This window comes from Exserohilum turcica (assembly GCF_000359705.1).
Source record: "Exserohilum turcica Et28A unplaced genomic scaffold SETTUscaffold_10, whole genome shotgun sequence".
Lineage (NCBI taxonomy): Eukaryota > Fungi > Ascomycota > Dothideomycetes > Pleosporales > Pleosporaceae > Exserohilum > Exserohilum turcicum.
In genome coordinates this window covers 539,421-557,267 of record NW_007359915.1, presented here as the reverse complement: position 1 = coordinate 557,267, position 17,847 = coordinate 539,421, and the positions used below count along the sequence as shown (strand labels likewise).

The 17,847-nt window shown below is 53.6% G+C and overlaps 8 protein-coding genes across 8 annotated transcripts; 5 read left to right on the top strand and 3 right to left on the bottom strand.

Moving 5' to 3' along the window:
* Window positions 1-12: 12 nt before the first annotated feature.
* On the bottom strand, window positions 13-1,017 carry SETTUDRAFT_45067 (carbohydrate esterase family 1 protein; the record flags this gene model as incomplete). The annotated part of the gene is made up of 3 exons (XM_008023149.1): window positions 13-189; window positions 249-524; window positions 574-1,017. 3 exons carry the CDS (start codon window positions 1,015-1,017, stop codon window positions 13-15), a joined length of 897 nt encoding a protein of 298 aa, XP_008021340.1.
* A 702-nt stretch (window positions 1,018-1,719) lies between these two features.
* Window positions 1,720-2,441, bottom strand: SETTUDRAFT_101623 (uncharacterized protein; the record flags this gene model as incomplete). Its single annotated transcript, XM_008023303.1, has 3 exons — window positions 1,720-2,164; window positions 2,221-2,303; window positions 2,373-2,441. 3 exons carry the CDS (start codon window positions 2,439-2,441, stop codon window positions 1,720-1,722), a joined length of 597 nt encoding a protein of 198 aa, XP_008021494.1.
* Window positions 2,442-2,850: 409 nt separating this feature from the next.
* SETTUDRAFT_36242 (uncharacterized protein) lies at window positions 2,851-3,350 on the top strand (the record flags this gene model as incomplete). The annotated part of the gene is made up of 2 exons (XM_008023079.1): window positions 2,851-3,027; window positions 3,093-3,350. 2 exons carry the CDS (start codon window positions 2,851-2,853, stop codon window positions 3,348-3,350), a joined length of 435 nt encoding a protein of 144 aa, XP_008021270.1.
* A 258-nt stretch (window positions 3,351-3,608) lies between these two features.
* On the bottom strand, window positions 3,609-3,914 carry SETTUDRAFT_24867 (uncharacterized protein; the record flags this gene model as incomplete). Its single annotated transcript, XM_008023017.1, has 2 exons — window positions 3,609-3,665; window positions 3,720-3,914. The coding sequence occupies 2 exons, from the start codon at window positions 3,912-3,914 to the stop codon at window positions 3,609-3,611; spliced, it is 252 nt and encodes an 83-aa protein (XP_008021208.1).
* A 756-nt stretch (window positions 3,915-4,670) lies between these two features.
* On the top strand, window positions 4,671-6,696 carry SETTUDRAFT_166651 (uncharacterized protein). Its single transcript, XM_008023302.1, has one exon. It carries the CDS (start codon window positions 4,731-4,733, stop codon window positions 6,546-6,548), a length of 1,818 nt encoding a protein of 605 aa, XP_008021493.1. The 5' UTR covers window positions 4,671-4,730; the 3' UTR covers window positions 6,549-6,696.
* A 959-nt stretch (window positions 6,697-7,655) lies between these two features.
* On the top strand, window positions 7,656-8,355 carry SETTUDRAFT_45062 (uncharacterized protein; the record flags this gene model as incomplete). The annotated part of the gene is made up of 2 exons (XM_008023148.1): window positions 7,656-7,744; window positions 7,801-8,355. The coding sequence occupies 2 exons, from the start codon at window positions 7,656-7,658 to the stop codon at window positions 8,036-8,038; spliced, it is 327 nt and encodes a 108-aa protein (XP_008021339.1). The 3' UTR covers window positions 8,039-8,355.
* A 3,531-nt stretch (window positions 8,356-11,886) lies between these two features.
* SETTUDRAFT_45061 (uncharacterized protein) lies at window positions 11,887-13,836 on the top strand (the record flags this gene model as incomplete). Its single annotated transcript, XM_008023147.1, has 3 exons — window positions 11,887-12,629; window positions 13,134-13,463; window positions 13,795-13,836. Exons 1-3 carry the CDS (start codon window positions 11,919-11,921, stop codon window positions 13,834-13,836), a joined length of 1,083 nt encoding a protein of 360 aa, XP_008021338.1. The 5' UTR covers window positions 11,887-11,918.
* Window positions 13,837-16,656: 2,820 nt separating this feature from the next.
* Window positions 16,657-17,793, top strand: SETTUDRAFT_166649 (uncharacterized protein). Its single transcript, XM_008023301.1, has 3 exons — window positions 16,657-16,883; window positions 16,939-17,668; window positions 17,723-17,793. Exons 1-3 carry the CDS (start codon window positions 16,844-16,846, stop codon window positions 17,739-17,741), a joined length of 789 nt encoding a protein of 262 aa, XP_008021492.1. The 5' UTR covers window positions 16,657-16,843; the 3' UTR covers window positions 17,742-17,793.
* The last annotated feature ends 54 nt before the right edge of the window (window positions 17,794-17,847 follow it).

Here is a 17,847-nt window from a genome sequence, read left to right as displayed (position 1 = left end):
CTGGTAGGGCGCTTAGGCGAAACCGAACCACTTCATGTCGTCGTTCTCGCGGACAGGGACAGTGTGGCCAACACCGGCGGCGTAGACACCGACAACGTTGGGTCCCCAGGTGGTCTTGGTGTATCCGCTCAGGGGAGTGTTTTGCTGGACGCTCTGGGGCTTGTCGTAGTTGTAGCCAAAGACACCGGCCTAAATAAAGTCAGCTCGAGTCCCTTGTTTCATAAAGAGAAGGTCACATGACTACTTACCCATTCCTTCATCGTCTCCTGGTAGTTCGGGGGGTAGAGCGTAGTGTCGGCACTGCCGTGGTAAACAAGCATCTTGGGACGAGCGCCACTGTAGCCAGGGTCCATGGCTTGGACAATCTTGGCCCAGCCTGCAGGTGTGTTGGTGACTCGGCCGTGAGCGCAGTCGCTGTTCCAGGCATCGACAGCACCGCTGGGCGACTTGAAGCAACCGGCGGGCACACCGGAGTAGAGACTGGCGGCGGCGAACATGTCAGGGTAGGCGGCGGCCATGACGTTCTACCAACATGTTAGTATCATGACTACGAGGCAAAAGGGGGTAGCGTACAGTCATCATAGCACCACTGCTGGAACCAGTAACGAAGACCTTCTTGGCATTGGCGTTGTACTCCTTCAGAGTCCACTTGACCATGTTGGCAATGGTGTTGGAGTCGCCGCCACCGTTGTGGGTGAGCGACTTGGTGCTGCTCACGTCCCAGCACTTGCCCTCGTTGGGCGAGCTGGGGTAGATGACAATGAAGCCATACTGCTCAGCCAGCGTCTTGTACGAGGTTTGCTGGTAGTAGGCCTGTCCCGTGCCGGTACAGTAATGAATGGCAACAATGATGCCAGGGGAAGAAGCCAGCTTCTTGGGAACGTAAATGAAGAAGCCTGCCTTGGTAGGGGCGTCAAAGTTGGTGACCTGGGAGAGGGTACCAGGCGTGACGGCACGCTTGGTGACAGCCGCTGAGGCTACCGTCAGGAGGCTGGTGAAGAGAGTGAGGAGACGCATGGTGTTGGCTTGGGAGCTGGTGGCTGTAGAGGTGTCGGAGGAATCATGGCGGAGGCAGCGAGGCTCTTATAAGCCTGCAATGGTCCATTGCGAGGCATGCGCGGCCTCGGGGAGGCCCTGTGCGAGACTGGTATGGCCTCGAAACACTCCAGCAATCAGCCCGCCGGAAATGAGGGCCAGAAGGCATCAATCAGCGGGTATGATGCCCACAATTGTGCGTCTGCACGGTGTAGATGAAGGGGCGTGGGCCGCAGGTCACGTTGAGGAGCGTTGGCAGCGAACTAATTAAAAGCTTGTTTCCATTAAACCTAGCTCAGCAATCCACCACACCCCGTTTGGTTTCGTTTCTCCTGCGACCCTTGACCTTTGCCGGCGCTTTTATCCGCGCGGAAAAACTCTCAGCATAACTTCCGGTGCGAGGTAGCTGGGAAAGACACCGAGTTGGGGCGATGCCAGCGCTGGAGCGAGGTGGTTTGCCTCGGGGACCTGAGGGGCCTTGGCCCAATCGAGGAAAAGACCGCAGGCCAAGAGTACGTATGCAGTAGTGCCAGAGGGCCCGAACATGTCGTCGTGGAGGTTGGGGGCCTAAGCTCTGGCTAACACGCACACGGACAAATCTCCACCGTTGCGATCGTCGAAGATTCCACACATCCAAGATACTGACTGGAAGCCGGCGACGTCCACGGTGAGCCTTTTTGAGCCTCACCGTCCGGCCCAAATGCCATCTCCTCTCCCCAAGCCACCGAATGTGAGCCCGCCCATGACCCCACCGCCTCCACCGCCGCCCAGGTTCTTTCCCTCGTTCACGGGTCGTTTGGCCACTCGGCCCTGTGCCTTGACGCCCTGGATCACCTTGTCCAGCTGTGTCTCGACCACCACACCGCCCACAATCATCTCGCCCAGTGTCGCGTGCAGCGTCTCGAAGTTGAAGATGAGGTCCAGTTCGCATACGTTCTCAAACAGGCCGTCGAGCGCCTGCACGAAGACTTGGATGAGATCCAAAAGGGCAAGAGGCGACTCGGTCGAGGTCGATATGACGATGAAGTAGAGGGTCGCATAGTGGCGGTACGTCACGAGAGAGGGAGTGTCATTGTGCGGCGTCGTGGGCGCCGAGGATTTGGAGCTGCTGGCGAGGAGAGGCGGAAGGCTGCAGCGTGGTTAGTCGGCAGCAGAGCAACAGATGCTGGCCGAGGGACGGCGTACGGGAGAAAGTTGCATGCCGAGTTGGGACGGTTGGCGACGAGGGTGAAGATCTCCGAGATGAGGCGTTGCTGGACGCTGGTTTCCTGTGTTTGCTTAGTCGTGGTCGTGGTCGTGGTCGTGGTGGCAGTAGTCGTCGGGAAACCTGCACATACCAGCTGGGTGTAGAACTTGGTCAGCCGCGACTGTCCTGCATTGTTGAAGACCAGCACGGCGTTGATCATGGCGGTGGCGGCTGCGTGGTTGGTGGGTGGGTGAGAGCAGCGCCGGCGCTGGGGGAAGATGCGGGGAGAGGCTCGAGAGCGAGTACGAGCGAGGAGGGGTCCATGCGCCCGCCGCCTGCTTTCATCCAGGAACACTCTCGTCGTCATTGCTCGGTAGCACTCCAAAGCTCACCACCACCAACCAGCCTACGAGTATCGGTCCTTTTCCAGCATATCTCCAGCTAGCCACACACACACGATGAGGCCCGCAACCCGCTTCGCCAGTGCAGCGGTTCGCCGTGCCATTCGCTCCCCTCTTCGCGGTCCATCGCCTGCCAGTTGCATCATTGCCATTCGAGCTCCCGCTCCCGCGGCCAGCAATGCCGCGCCATTTCGCCCCTTCCACGCATCCATGGGCGCATGTAGCATCATGCCAGACGCCGAGAACCCAAAGCCAAAGGAGCTTGACTCGCAAGACACGCCATCCAAGGCGACAGAGCTCTCGATAGAAGAGTTCCATGAGCGTGCGGACCACTACCTGGGCGAGCTGCTTCAGAGGTTGGAGGAGGCACAGGAGAACGACCCTGCCATTGAGGTCGACTATTCGGTATGTCGGAATGGTCTTGATTCACGGCATTGAGTTGCGCGCTAACCCTTGTCTACTGCAAACAGGCTGGCGTCCTCGAGGTCACACTGCAACAAAATACATTCGTCTTGAACAAGCAGCCTCCCAACAAACAAATCTGGTACAGCTCCCCAATCTCAGGCCCCAAGCGCTTCGACTGGGTCGTGTCGCAGGAGGGCATGAGTGAAAAGGAGGGCTGTGGTATCGGAGACTGGGTATATCTGCGAGACGGTTCCTCGCTCACGGAGATCATCAGAAAGGAGCTGGGTGTTGATGTCAGCGTCGACGACGAGGTCCCGCGCTGATGCAGCCGGACATGGTCACTCGCACATGATGTAGGACATGGTGGTGCGACAGAGCACACGGGGCATGCATCTTAGGAATGGTAGCCCGTAGCCATATCGCGACAGGCCCAAGTTACATTGCGCATATATCGCCCTCTTGACAAACGCCTGATGTCAGCCCCAGGTTGTTCAAACGCCCGTGATAATGTAACGCCGTGGATGCAGTGAGGTCAGCGCCAAGGCTTCCCCAGAAAGATTCTAGAGTGAGGACAAGGACGTCTAGGCGGTAATGGCAACGCTTTGCGGCGCATCGTCGTTTTCGGGCGGCAAGTCGGACTGCGCCGAGTTAGCAACAGAGCGTGCTGGGAGAAGGACAAGCGGCGCGCATACTGGGTCGAAAATAATCCGGATCATGAGACTGCAACTGGGGCAGCGCGCAATATCCTCGCCGTCGCGCATGTCGAAGATGGAAATCTCGAAGCGGTCGCCGCAGGGACACGGATGGTGGTAAATTTGCAGCGTCTCGTCATAGAAACAGTCCTCGATTTCGATTTCGTCGTAGAGGTTGAGCTCTTCGTCGGCCATGTTGCTCCGTGTGTCTCGTTGGGTGTGCGTGCGTAGTAGTAAATGCGGTGACTGGTTTTGTCCTGAATTGCCCGGGGAGTGAGTGATGGCGGTGGTGGCGGCGGGGTGGGAACTTTTGCCCGCAGCCCACCGCCGACGCGCTAGGCCTCGACGTGCGTCAGCCCGCCGCCCCCAGACTGTCCCGTCCATCCACACACGCCCAGGAACCCGCAACAACACGTACATAATAACACCCGCCCGCGCTCGCATACAACGCCATACCCCACTCCGCCCGCCCGTCTCGTCCGCCCACTCCGCCCTATCATGGGCGCACGCCTGCCCAATTGATCACCGCTCAGAACCATGGGCGATGTCGAGTCGGCCACCGTCAAGCTCGCTGAGCTGCTGCGACACCCAGAGGACCTTGACAAGATCCCCGGCCTCAAGGCCGAGTTTACTCGCAAGAAGGCGGCCGTCGACGGCCAACTGCGCCATGGCCTCAAGGAACAGCTGGAGCTGACCCAATCGGGCATGAACAGCATCACCGAGGGCCAGCGCACCGTCAACCTAATCAAGGAGGAGATGATGAAGATTGACAAGCTGTGCGCTGAGGCCCAGAACATGATCCAGGACTTTCCCCACATCAACCTGGTTGCCCAGACTCACAAGAACTTTGAGTCGGTCGAGAAGATGCGCAACGACATTGAGAGCTTCGCAGACCGCCTCGAGAACCTCGAGATGCTGCTGGAACAGGATGCCCAGGACCCCGCCAACCAGCCCAATCTGCTGCAGGTTCACTATGGCCTGACGCAGCTGCGAGACATCCGCGACGAAGCCATGGGCCAGATCAAGAACAGCGACAGCTCCACGGAGCTCATCGACAACCTCACCCTCGAAAGCGGCGTGACGGTGCAGGATCTCTTCGCTCGGCTGGACGATGTCGTCGAGTGGTTTGACCGGCATGTTGGCGAGGCTTGCATAAATCTGATTGAGCTGGTCCAGAGCGGCAACGATGGCATGGTGGTGCGTCTGGCCGTCGTTGTCGAGGAAGAAGAGAAGACGGACAAGAAAATCAAGGCGCTGCAGGACGCACAGCGGGAATTTGGAGACTTGGCCTCGCGTTTCAAGTCCATCGCCCAAGGGCCCAAGGAGCTGCGTGGATACAAGGAAAAGTTCATCACGGCCATTGAATATGTCTGCAAGGCGCAAATGGATGAAGTGAGGACGAAGTTTATGGAAGACCCGGAAAAGATTGAAAAGTACTTCAAGTGGTACTTCAACAATCTGAACACGGTCAAGCTGGGCATGGTGAACCTCATGCCCAAAAAGTGGAAGATCTTTGACACGTATACAAACATCTACCACACACAGATGCACGAATTTCTAATGGGCTTTGCCGACGACGAAGCTTTGGGCCCACAGTACCTGCTCGCCGTCATTAACTGGGTGGACAAGTACTACGCCAAAATGCAGAAGCTTGGTTTCTCGGAAGAGCAGTTGCAGCCCCATGTGATTGACAACCGCAGTGCCGAGCTGATCCGCACATACCGCTCAGTCATTATCCAGGCAGTTGATCAGTACATGGAGCGCATCAACACCCAGGACAGGAAGAGCTTCCTGGAGCAGGACCGATCGGCATATGAGATCAACCCCGACGGCATCTACCAGACAAGGTCGCTAGGAGATGTCTGGACGCTGTTCAGTCAGAACATCGGCGTCGCGGCCAGCAGCCAGCGCCCGGACGTTGCCGACGGTGTCGTAGATGCCATGTTCCGCGCTCTTATCTCGCGCCAGCGCATATGGACCCAGCTCATCGACGAAGAAAAGGCCAAATATGTCGGCGTAAACCCCGCACTGGATGGCGATGGAGTGCCCATCTTCCAAGAATGGCTTGTGGCGCTTGCAAACGACCAAATTATCTGCATCGACGACGACCTCGAAGGCAGCGGTCGTGCTTCATTCCTCAGTGTCTTTGAGCGCGAAGTCACGCCCATTGTCTCACAAGACTACATGATTGACAAGCTGTCCAAGAACATTGATGAGGTCAAGAACGGCTACATTGACATTTCGTCACACTGTATACAAACGTTCTGCGAACTCATCTTCCTTACCGATTTCAAGCCCATATTTTCCAAATTCTTCACCCCCGAGTGGTATGCCAGGACGGACATGGCCTCGATCATTCTGACCTTCAAGGATTACCTTGCAGAATTCGAGGGCCAACTGCACCGGTCGCTCCGCGACCTGATCATCGATTCCCTGGCGGACGAGCTGCTGGTGCAGTATCTTGGCGCCGTACGCAACAAGGGTGCCAAGTTTAAGAGAACAGACCAGTTTGCAGCAAAGATGAAGGACGACCTCCTGACCGCCTTTGAGTTTTTCCGGTCGTACGGCGACCAAGGTGCAGACATTATGCAGCGATGGCGGGCTGTGCAAGAGTTCCTCAACCTGCTCGAATGCGACAAGTCGCAGGTGCAATTTGCTTATGTGCAGTTTAAGACTGCGTACCGGGATGTCAGTATATTATGGGTAGAGGCAGTGTTGAGGACAAGAGATGACTTTGACCGGGGCATGCTGAATGCAGTCAAGGCAAAGGCTGCCGAGGCGATTGCGGAAGATGCGCCCCCCGACCCAATCATGGGCAGAGTCAAGTGAGCTTCGGTGTGCCAGCCGCGAGGCTTCGAGCACTTTTTGGCGTTGGAGGTGTACTCACTTCAAGTCAGTACATGGCTAACGATTCTAGAGCAATACCCCAGTTCTTTGACCATGACTAGATTAGCGAATACGAGCATTTGTATGTACATACACTGCGCCCTCTGTCTGCCTTCGCTGTCCCTCGTGCGTCATGCTCGCTCGGCTGCCGGCCTGCCGATGCTTGTTAGACATGGCGTTTGACTATTCTCCGGCTCGGCCTTGTCCTACTGTCATTATGCATGTAAGCGCAAAAGACGCGACACGGATCGACAGGTACTGAGCGCTTTGCTGTAGTCCCAAACACACTAGGCCGAGGTGGGCTAGCACCAGGGGCACGCCAACGTCTCAGATGGCTGTGCCAGAGACCATCTGGTGATATTGGGCGGCTCCAGCAAGATGAGCTTAATCTACAAGCCGCCGCCTTGGTTGGATGGTGTGGCTTGCAGCCTGTTTCGAAACACTGCCCTTGTTCAGCGTTTTCCAAGGGCATGGACAAGGCTACAATGCCTCCTCAAAGCTGCTGGAAGCGCTGAACCGGAATGCCAAAAAGGATCGATTCTGCCAGTGTGCACTAACAAGACAGTAGTGGTCATTTGTCTTCGTGACGCGCAATTCTCTCCACCGTTATCCGGGCGGTGCGAGGTTTATCATCCAACCATGGCGTCAGTCACGCGTAGATCGCCATCCTAATCTCCGCTATCAACCCCCCAGCTTCTAAACCTCTCAGGTACGTGCAAGGATGTTGCATCTGAACCAGACCCCAAGACCATGGGAAATGAAATGGCAAAGTCCATCTCCAAGCGAGGCTGGCGCGCCCCATCCACACCACTCCGCCCCTCTCCTTCATCTACCGATAATATGCGACATGTATAAGACATGCTTCATGTCTCACAGGCATTCCCTTTTCTTTTTTTCCATCCAACCAGCCCATAATCAATAGTATCTCATACTGTTAGCCACTCTTTTTATACCAACCACTACGGTCTTTACTGCAAGCCATCTTTCCAGGTTCAACTACTCTTTTCGCTCTATACCCTATTTACCTCGTACACGAGAACAATAAACAAGATGCGTTTCGCCATTGTTGCCGCTTCTCTCATCGCAGCCGTCGCTGGCCAGGAGACTTGTGCTGCTCCTGTCACCGTCACCGTCACTGTGTACGTCTTGTCTCCATACCCGAGTCTCTAGTTACACTGTACTAACGTCCGCTTAGGACTGCTGGACACACCCCCATTGCTCCCACGAGCATGTCCGCCTACTACCCCACCTCTACTCCTCTGGTCCCTGCTGGCTCCACCACCGTCAGCGGCAAGCCTCCCGCCATGGGCACTGGCACTGCTGCTCCCAGCGGCACCCGCCCTCCTGTCCCCGAATTCTCTGGTTCCGCTTCTGGACTCAAGGTCGGCAGTGCGCTTGCTGGTGTTGGCGCCATTGCCGCTCTTCTCTTGTAAATACAACAATGACCGACAAGAAGCACGCTGGTGGATCACAGCTGCAAGAATACCCCTGGTTTCCTTTCCCATTCTCTTCTCGACAATCCACTCTTTTTTCCCTCCTTTTTGGTCAACCACTCAGGCAGACAAACAAACAGACAGTCAGACAGAACAGACACATGGCTCTGGTTCATGCAAAGCTGTCTCCCTTTTCTCTGCTGTCTCTACATTCTTGTTTTTTTCTCCAGTGATTATTACTTTTTTTTCGTCTGTGTACAAGCAACATGGACCAACCCATCATCACTGTGAACGGAAATGCAGAGAATGACCTCCCCCCCCCCCAATGTTCATAGCGTTAATGTAAAAAAAAACTCTTACAACAAATCCTAACACTTCCATGCCTCTTCCACCTCGTCTTCCGCCCCCGCATTTCCTCATCCAAACTCGTGGCGTTATCCTGACGCAGTTCAAACCGCCACTGCTATCCCTACAAACCATGTTTTCATGCACTCACGTGTGTCTCCGCACGGGGACTCCTTGTTTACCCAACCCCTTCCTCAAAAAAAAGCACAACACCCCCCACTCGCAAGCAATAGAAAACGCATAACTCTTGCGTCTCTTCCCTCCCCACATGACGCAAAAACGTCTCATGCACCTTCCCAACCTTAACCTTATTTTTTTTGTCTTTCCCAAGGCCTGTGGCTGTGGCTGTTGGGCTGCGAGAAAAAACTGCCACAAGGTGAAACTGGCTTGGTTTATGCATGCGTTAGTCACGCCGTCCGCTGCCTGGCTGACTTACAGTACCCCATCATCGTCGTCGTCATGATCACCCCCCCTCCCTCCCTTCGAGCTCCGCATGACTGACGGTGCGTGTGTCAGATGCACGCCGCTCGCCTGAATCTGCCTAGGGCTGTATCGGGCGCCGTGTGTGTACTGTGTGTGTATTCTGGATCGGAAACTTGGGGGGAGGTTGTGGTGCGGAGGGTGAATGTGGCTTTTTTTTCTTCCAACTTGTGTTTGGATTTGCGCCACGCAGATGCGGGAGACGGGAAGTACTTGTGTGTTGTTTTGAGTTCTTTTTCATTTTCATATTCTTTTCGTCTGGGTGGGGTGTATGCATGGTGGTGTGGTCCCGCCGCGCCGCGTCGTGGTGGCAGTGGTAGTGGTAGTGCAGAGTACACAGTGTGTGATTCTGTGGAAAACGCGCGATTCAAAGACAGCAGCAACAACAAGAACAAGAGAAGAAGAAAAAAATAGTCTAGGAAGTATTGAGATAGCGCGAAAGATGAGTCAAGAAAGTTGCTGGCATGAAAGAATGGGTTAGAACTCATGATGGGTATTTGAATCTAAAGCTACCTAGGGGCGGAACCGCAAGTAGGGTTTGAGCTGTGAAAACTATTTTCTCTGTACCTTTTGTATGTTCTTTGCCTGGATTCGTGTGACGGAAACTCATCTCGTGGTATTCGAAGCACGCAAACTTACTGACTTGTTTGATACTAGTGTAGTTGGCTTCGTTGTTCGGGGGGAAAGCCCTAGTAAGTATATTGATGAAATAAAGGGTATATGAATCATCTCAAGCGTTGTCGATGCAAAAGCCTTGTTTGATGGGGTTATGTTGTTGCACAGTTTCTCCAGCTGGACCTTGAGTCCTGCGCTTTGCACGTCCACATGCCCCACGGGAGGTTTCAAGTGGGGACGATAAATGCAGTACATCACATCATGTCACATGCAGCGCGACGTGCCTCTGGTTTGTAGCGTTTAGATAGCTTGGTTGTTGAGAAGGGAGAGCATGATGCAATAGTTGGTTCGCACACTTTGGGAATGAGAGTCAAAGCTTGCGCGGACATATTGCTTGAATGCCACTATATCACACGTGCTTGTTCTACTGTGCCTATTCAACATCTCCATAGTGGTACGTGAGTAATTTCCTTCACCTTTTTTGCCACACATGATTATGTTTCAGGGATTCGAATACGCTAGCAAAGGTTGTGGCGTTACTGAAAACGTGGAAATCGGTTTCCCCGTTGCGCAGAACAGGTCGGTCTAATGATGGCGCTATCTATTTGTTTTACGAGTGATTTTGATGTGCTGATGTAGCCCATTTCATAATGCAGTAGATGGTGCTATCTATATCCTGCTTATGAAGCACTAAGCTATGCTTAGGTGGTACCGAATTTGAACACGTGTTTTCAGAATAGGGTTGTAAGACGATCAGGCAATGAAGTTGGGTGCGTCGGGTCAAGGATGCTGCAAAGGGGCTCGAGTATCGGTGTTGACTGGAAACAAACTGTGCAATGTGTATTGCTTTGAGAGCTATGTGATCATTTAAGACTTCGTATAGGGGTTTGATCAACAGAAACAAGGATGTTCTTGCAATATTTCGCCGCGTTGATACTATCAACGCGTTCAAGCAGCAATCCGGCCAACTCAAGACCAGGGTTTTCCAGCAGCATCTGCTAAAGAACACTTGTAAGGGAATGATGTGAACAGTAACAGTCATTGATACTCGTGTGGAGCTCAACTACACCCAGACACAATTCATAGCATACTATCAATATTACCACGGCAGCTCTACTACATTTCTCTGACTTGCTAATACCCTTCAACAACAAGCACATCACCATTTATATGGGGAAAGTAAATGAGGTAAAACGGATTTGCTGTCTCGAAGTGGATCAAACGGCTTAACCCAATATCGCAGCTCTAATCTGATGACATGGTGAGCGACCCGAAGTTAAAGTGTTGAATCTGCTCCCTTCCATCTATTGACGCGAACATTTCATAAAATATTTTCATGGTCATAGATCCCACAGAGGGGATGTACTATGATTAGCGGATGAGCTTGGGCGTGCTGAATGCCAGTGTCCAGATCGAGGATTAGAGAGCCAGCACCTCACACGCTTAAGGGAGACCGGGATCTGGATGGAATGAATACCACGAGATAACAAGTGCGCTGTCGGTTTGAGAAGCTCCACAAGTTCATCTTGCGTGATCCGATACAGTAATTAGCAAGGCTGACTTAGGCGAACAAGGGAGAATGACACGACCATGGCATGACTACACTCCACCCCACGGAATATCATCATACCTGCAAAGATCTGACTAGAGAAAAGGTAGACGGAGAGCCGCAGCACAAAAGCAGTAAGACTGTCCCGTAGCATGCTCGGGTTCGGTGTCACTATTTAGTGGACATGGGCTAAGACCGAGGTATACGTACGTTGTAAGCACTACTGCTACCGTACATTCCGATAACGGGAACAGCCGCACATAACCTTGCACTGTATTCGTAGTCTGCATTAGTATGCCGTGCAATAGTTGGCTTAATATAACTAGTAGGGTTGATGGTCTTGAGTCATGTAGTACAAGGGTTCGAGATACACTGGCTTGGCTGCATGGTTTGGTGCTGGCAGAGATTGACGTACTAAGACTCGGCACAAATAGACTGCTTTTGCAAAAGACGTGAGTAGTCTGTTGTTGTGGAGAAGATGAATGGCAATGGTGCGTCTGACGGCAGGAAGACGGGAGATTTGCCGCTTGGTATGCTTGGTAAGGGATTGATAAGACGTTCAGGGGTGACGTAAGTGTTTGCCGCAACTTGTGCACACCGCCTAGAGGCGCACTGCGACTGACTCGCAAGTATCAGAGACCGAAGTTTACATGTATTTGCGACATGGCATTGTGCAAATCTCGATACTTATCTTGAAAACTCTCTAGTCGGCGACTGTGGCCCAAGGGTGGCGCAATGGACTAAACCCGGCCCAACCGGCAACCTCCCGTGAACATCGCCACACACCGAATCTCATCTGAATCCTTTCTCAGCACAACTATTGCATCTCATCATCACCGGAATCTAATGCACAATCCTTGCTAGTGTATATCGCGCAAAACACCCTGCAAAATGGCCTCAACACCGCATGTGGCAGGCCCAGTACCGGATCTCGCGGAGGCCATCACCACGCTTCAGGCTAGAGTACGAAATTTCATCGAGGATGTGAAGAGTGGGCGTCAAAATTTCATACTAGAAACAACCGATGATTTGCCGTTGGGAGATGGATCAGTACAAATGATGAAGTTTGTAGCTGCTGATGAAGGGACGAAACGCCACCTGGAGGGCCTTTTGGCAGAGCTCGTGAGACTAGAAAAACAACTTCGCTCAAGAGAGGAATGGCATCCGCCATCACCACAGTCACAAGATGCAATACTACCAGACACAGTCGACTTGGCCGACCTTGCAAGTGCAGTACACATGCTCCGCGATTTCGTCACCTCTTCGAATTCCCCTCAACAGCGCACACCTCAGCCAACCTTGTCGGCCCATTCCTGGACCTGGGATCCCGTGTGGTGCGAATTCTACACATACCTGCAGGCGCAAGATACGTACGTCTTCCTGTCGCAATGGAGGTTGAACGAGGCAAGGAACGTCTGGGAACATGTGAACATGGCCGGAACAAACCTGATGCCCGATCGAGCGGCAGAGCTATTGGGTGCCTGGGAAGACTGGGAATGGGATGCAATTGCACAACAGTGGTATCTTGATATGGGACCTGGTACTAGCGAGAAGATCCAGATATTTGCGAGTCCTTGGCAGGTTCAGGATGACGGCGAGTGGGTATATGTCGGCACAATCGGGCGTGTGAACACTTGATGTAGCATCTGGCGTCGACATAGCAGCATGATGAAGTGCAATGAGCGTCACACGACTACACATAGTGAATTTGAGTGGGGATCATCGGAAAAGTGTACATTGTGAACGAACATAGTTTGAACAAAGCTACTCGACAACATTGTGAACCAACAGAGGCTTTCACGCACACTCCCCCACTGTTTATCATCTCAGATTAATATTTCCCTCAGCAACAACGTCATTCCATTCCAAAGCAGACTTAGAATATGATAGCATAGTAAGCGAAACAAACAAACAGACAAACGAAAAAAGCATGACATCGCCTAGACACGGCGTGAGCTGGACTCCAAATACAATGCTTCGCCCCGCTGTTCCCCTAAAATGTACGTACGTAGCCCATTGTGTGATACGCCATGCATCCCAGTAGCAGCAGCAGCAGCAGCAGCAGCGCAAAAAGCAAAAAAAGGAACTAAGCAAGTCGCAGCACAGCTATCCATTGGCAAAGAAGACTACTTCAACTACCGTCCCTGGTCTGGCACCCACAATACATCAGCGCGTGAACAGTTCCACGTGCCAAGCTTCCTGCCATCGTACGCGGGCACTCGAACGCCGCTATCCACCGGTCCTGCAGGATACACGTACACGCCTCTCTACGCACGCACGCAGCAGTTCGAGTCGTTCCGCCACGACTACGGCGTGCGATACAAGACGCGGGTGTCGGCCAAAGCCGTGTTCCTGGGCTTTCGCTGGCGCCTGCTGCTCGATGAAGATGCGTTTCCAGCACGCGCGCGAGACGACGGTGTGGCGTTTCTGAAATCCGTAAAGAGGGGTTTAAGGCGTGGCGCGCTGAGGTGCAGAGATGGGGTAAGTAGGTTTTGGAGGGGAGTCAGAGGGAGGGGCTAGGTTGTTGTGGATGGAGGTGAGGGTGGAGATGCATATCGTGGGCTCTTTTGAGGGGTCTTGTATTTTTATATACGAGCTGGCATGATACCAGCTGGATGGTATCCACGCAGCATGGTACCGTATCATATTTAGCATTTTGTATAAAGATTAAAATTTGTGGGGTGGGGGGGGGGGTAAGTTGGTTTCGGTAATGAAGTTTTCGTCGTCTCTCGCTCACTGAACTTCTCATCAACACACTTCACGGCAGCCCAACGGTATTCCCGTACGTTCTCTGCCCACATGGCGGTAAGTTGATATAGAAGGTATGTCTAAGACGACAAACGATACAGGAGCCTTCTTATCCAGTCAAATACCAAGGGGATGGTGTAGGATTATGAAACACACATCGAGTTTCGCCACAGACCTCGCTAAATAACGTCATATACGCCACAACGGGTCGCTCTGCCGTCTGGTGCATAAATTCTCCGGTCGTCTATCCGTCTCGCTGGGTATGGGGATTGCGCCATTCCCGTAAGTAGCTTGGCATGTGATTGTGCACGGAGTGGGCCTGATGGTCGTCATCAATATATGCATAGCCGCCCTTTGGGATGTGGGAGATACTCGGATCTGCAAAGTCCCTTGAACTACGACCTTGGTGATGAAGACCGTACTTTGCGAGAAACCCTTTTTTCCCTTGGCTACTGTTTATTCTATCTCTCTCTGTGAGATCGAACGTATCTAAAAAGGCGGTTGGAAGTTCGCCGATTTCCGCCTAGATCTCCACTAGCACTGTTTCTTATGGTCCTTGGACGACTTTTGGACTTGTTGTAGTGGAGTATTCTCTTGGTAATGTACATGCATTCCGTGTAATGCATTACAAAAGCCCAAGGTGCCTTTCTGGAGATGTTCTTCGGGCATACCGTTTGCCTCCCCCTGAGCGTTACAGGCTCGAGCAGTGCCATGACCCACCCCATCCGTCGTCGCGGACGTGCTAATCAGGCCCCCTATACTGGCGGCTTGATCTCCACAGTGGGACGATCTGAGGCATAGCCGTGCCGGATCGATCCAAGGGTTGAGAACAATTTAGATCCGTGCTATCTCCACGGATACCAAGGCGTCTTGATGCAGCAACGTGTGGGCCTCGGAGCTCCACCTGGACGGCAAACGGCACGTAGACTACACAACGGGCGGGAAAAGGCGGTCCACATATCTCGGTGGACACCACTTGGAAGGCATGGTTGGTGAGTTGATTTTCACGAGCTGTACCACAAGCTGTGCTGCAAGCTGTGTCGCAAGCTGTGCCACAAGCGAGGACCTGCGCCCGTTTTCACACATGCTACCGATCGATCGCAGGAGGCGCCTCGCCCCAGATAGTTGGTTCCGTGGCGCATAGATGACAAACGACTGGGGCATTGATGGGACTGTTGTCCGGTTTATGAAACACGGTAATCGCATTGTATGCTCTTGTACGAGTGGAGTTTCTAACTAGCTGCTGACTTGTATGCGCCGGCTGGGAAACGACAACATTTCTCTCGCTGGCACGCTGTGCAGTATCTCCCAGCTGACTGAGATAGATGAAAGAAGCAAAGTTCGTGTGCAACAAAGACAGACGGGGCTCTGTTTGCATTTTTTTTTTCTCCAGAGAGCAGGATTCAAAGGGGCAGCACGTTAGTCTACTTGTGTCTATTACGCGATGTCTGGTGAGCGTTTTGGGATATCTTGGCTCTTAGTGGACTTGAAAAGCTGGATACAAGTGTTCCTACCAGCAGTGCATAGTTGTAGCAAATCGCTGTTTACGTTCATCTGTCACTAATAAGTACAGTCGCTTTTATACATGGCTAATTAATCACAATTTACAATGGTTTTGTAGGTAATTGTTGCACACGGCTAATTCATGTCAGAGAAGAGATTTAATCCACCTATTTTCTCTGTGAATGATGGTAAGCCGTACTCGAAGTCGTTGCCACGGTCCAGTTGTTCTCACGATCAAAAGCACGGCTACGTCACTGCGGCCACTGGCTGTAAGACGGCCCGCTTACCTCAGCGTAAGACGGCCCGTAGTCCCCCCGTACTACGTCCCGTTGGACGCCCTACGGACTACAGCTGGCATGCTGGCTATTACGTTGCAGTGCTCCATTGGAACGGTGTATACATGCAAGAGAAACCCTATGCAAGTGTTTCCGTGGCGAGAAAAAAAAAACAGGGGACACAGGATCGAGAGAACGAAGGGAAACTTTGCAACTAGTTGACATCGGCTTGCTTTTTTTCCTCTCACGAGTCAAGCTGCAGCGACATTGGGGATGGCGAGATTGGGGATCACGTTCCATGCCACGTCGAAGCCGAGGGACGCATGTGATGGCAATCGACATGCAGCGTTGACTGCAAACGCCAGTGGATCGCGATGCTTGGGTACACTGAGCTGGTGGCTTATCAGTGGAAACAGGTGGGATATGCGTTGTAGGGTTGGGTAGATAGGCAATTGGTGTTTTGTGAGCCGGTGGTATGGCGTGAATGTCTTGACACCACCAGGCGATATGTGAAGACTGGCTTTACCCTCTTGCTACATTACATTGTACGTACCTGATGGGGGTGGGATAAGCTGGACTCTGCGAGCCAAGCCCCATAGCTCTCGATTGCCGAATGCATGCGCGATGCAAAGGGGAGGATGCGATGTTCTGAGTACGGTGCAGCATCCGATCATCAGGAGGGTTCTGTCGGGCCGACCACCGAATGCGCATTTGCATGCGCAACTGGCAACATGTACAGCGTGAGATAGGTGCCCAAACAGTAAAAGATATGGTAGCAGCAGCAGCAGCAGCCGCACGAGGCGCTGGACAGGCGGCCAATCGGGTCAGTTGCCTGCGGCACATGTACTGTACATGGGAAGGGAGCAGAATGGAGGGGGCCGCACGTCATGTTAGGCGTGGGGCTGCATACACACACACATAGACATCGACACTACTTGGGCGTAGCAGTAGCAGTACACTGCAGGCAATGTTCCGAGCATCGGGGCTCTCCGCCGCCATCCGTATCGATCCGTCTTGATCGGTTTCCTCTCCCGCTGCCCCCCTCCATCCCCTCCATCCGCCCCATCCCTCTCCCACCACCACCACACCACCACACCACCACCGTCCTCTTCGACGTCAGGGTCCAGATTCTGTGGCGCAATCAAGCACACGCCCAGCCCGTCGGCGCGTTTTTGCGCGCCCCGAGTCAAAAAGCACCGATATCGACGATGCAGGTTCAAGATAAAAAAAACGGGTAGGATCCGTCGTGGAGGGGCCCAAGGCCATAGGCACTAAACCCAGCTGACGACAATGCTCTCGGGAGTGGCTCTCATCACAGTGGCGGGCTCTGGTAAGAATGCTGCGCCTTTCGTGTGGTGGATGAAGGGACTGACGCGGCTTCGCAGGCTTTGGCCAGAGTGCCGCATACTCGCTCGCAGAGCACGGCGTGCGGCAGTTTGCGCTGTTCGACACGGACGAGGCCGGGCTGCGCGAGACGACGCAGACGCTGGCGGCCAGGTACAGCGTGACGGACGTGCTGAGCGTGTCGAGCGAATGCAGCAGCGAGGAGACGGCCGAGGCTGGTGTTGGGCAAGCCGTGGCGCGCTACGGCCGTCTTGACTTCGCCATCAACAATGCAGGATTTGGTGGGCCAGTGGGGGGCAGTCCCGACGCGGCACCCGCTGCCTTTGAAGCCCACCTCCACGAGAACGTGACGGGTGTGTGGTTGTGGCATCGGGCCGAATTACGACAGATGCTGCGGCAGCAGCCGCGCCCTGGCCGCTATGGCCGTGGCAGCATCGTTCACGTCTGCTCGGTGCATGCCTTTGCAGCCTCACCACAACAGCTGCCCGCCGCCGCCTATGTCGCCGGTCGCCATGCCATCCTCGGCCTCACGCGCTCCGAGGGCGTGCTGTATGCGCCGCAGCAGATCCGCATCAACGCCCTCTGCCCCGGCTACATTGCCTCGCCGCTGATCGAGTCGTCGGACCACCTCAAGACGCTCGTCGCCAACCTTGTCCGCGAGCGCGTGCCGGCCAATCGCCTGGGCCAGCCCGAAGAGGTGGCCGATGCCGTTGTGTTCCTGGCTTCGCCCATGAGCAGCTACATGTTTGGCCAGTCGCTGGTCATCGATGGGTATGTCTGTACAGTCTTACGTGAGAGACATCAGTTCAAGCTAATTCACGACAGGGGCTATCTTGCACAGTGAGCTTGTGACATTCAACTATTTGATTTTGGATAAAGTATGTATTTGCGTCTATTATTATTATTGTTCCATTAGAGTCTAGTGAGCTCGAGGCTATGTAAGACTTTGG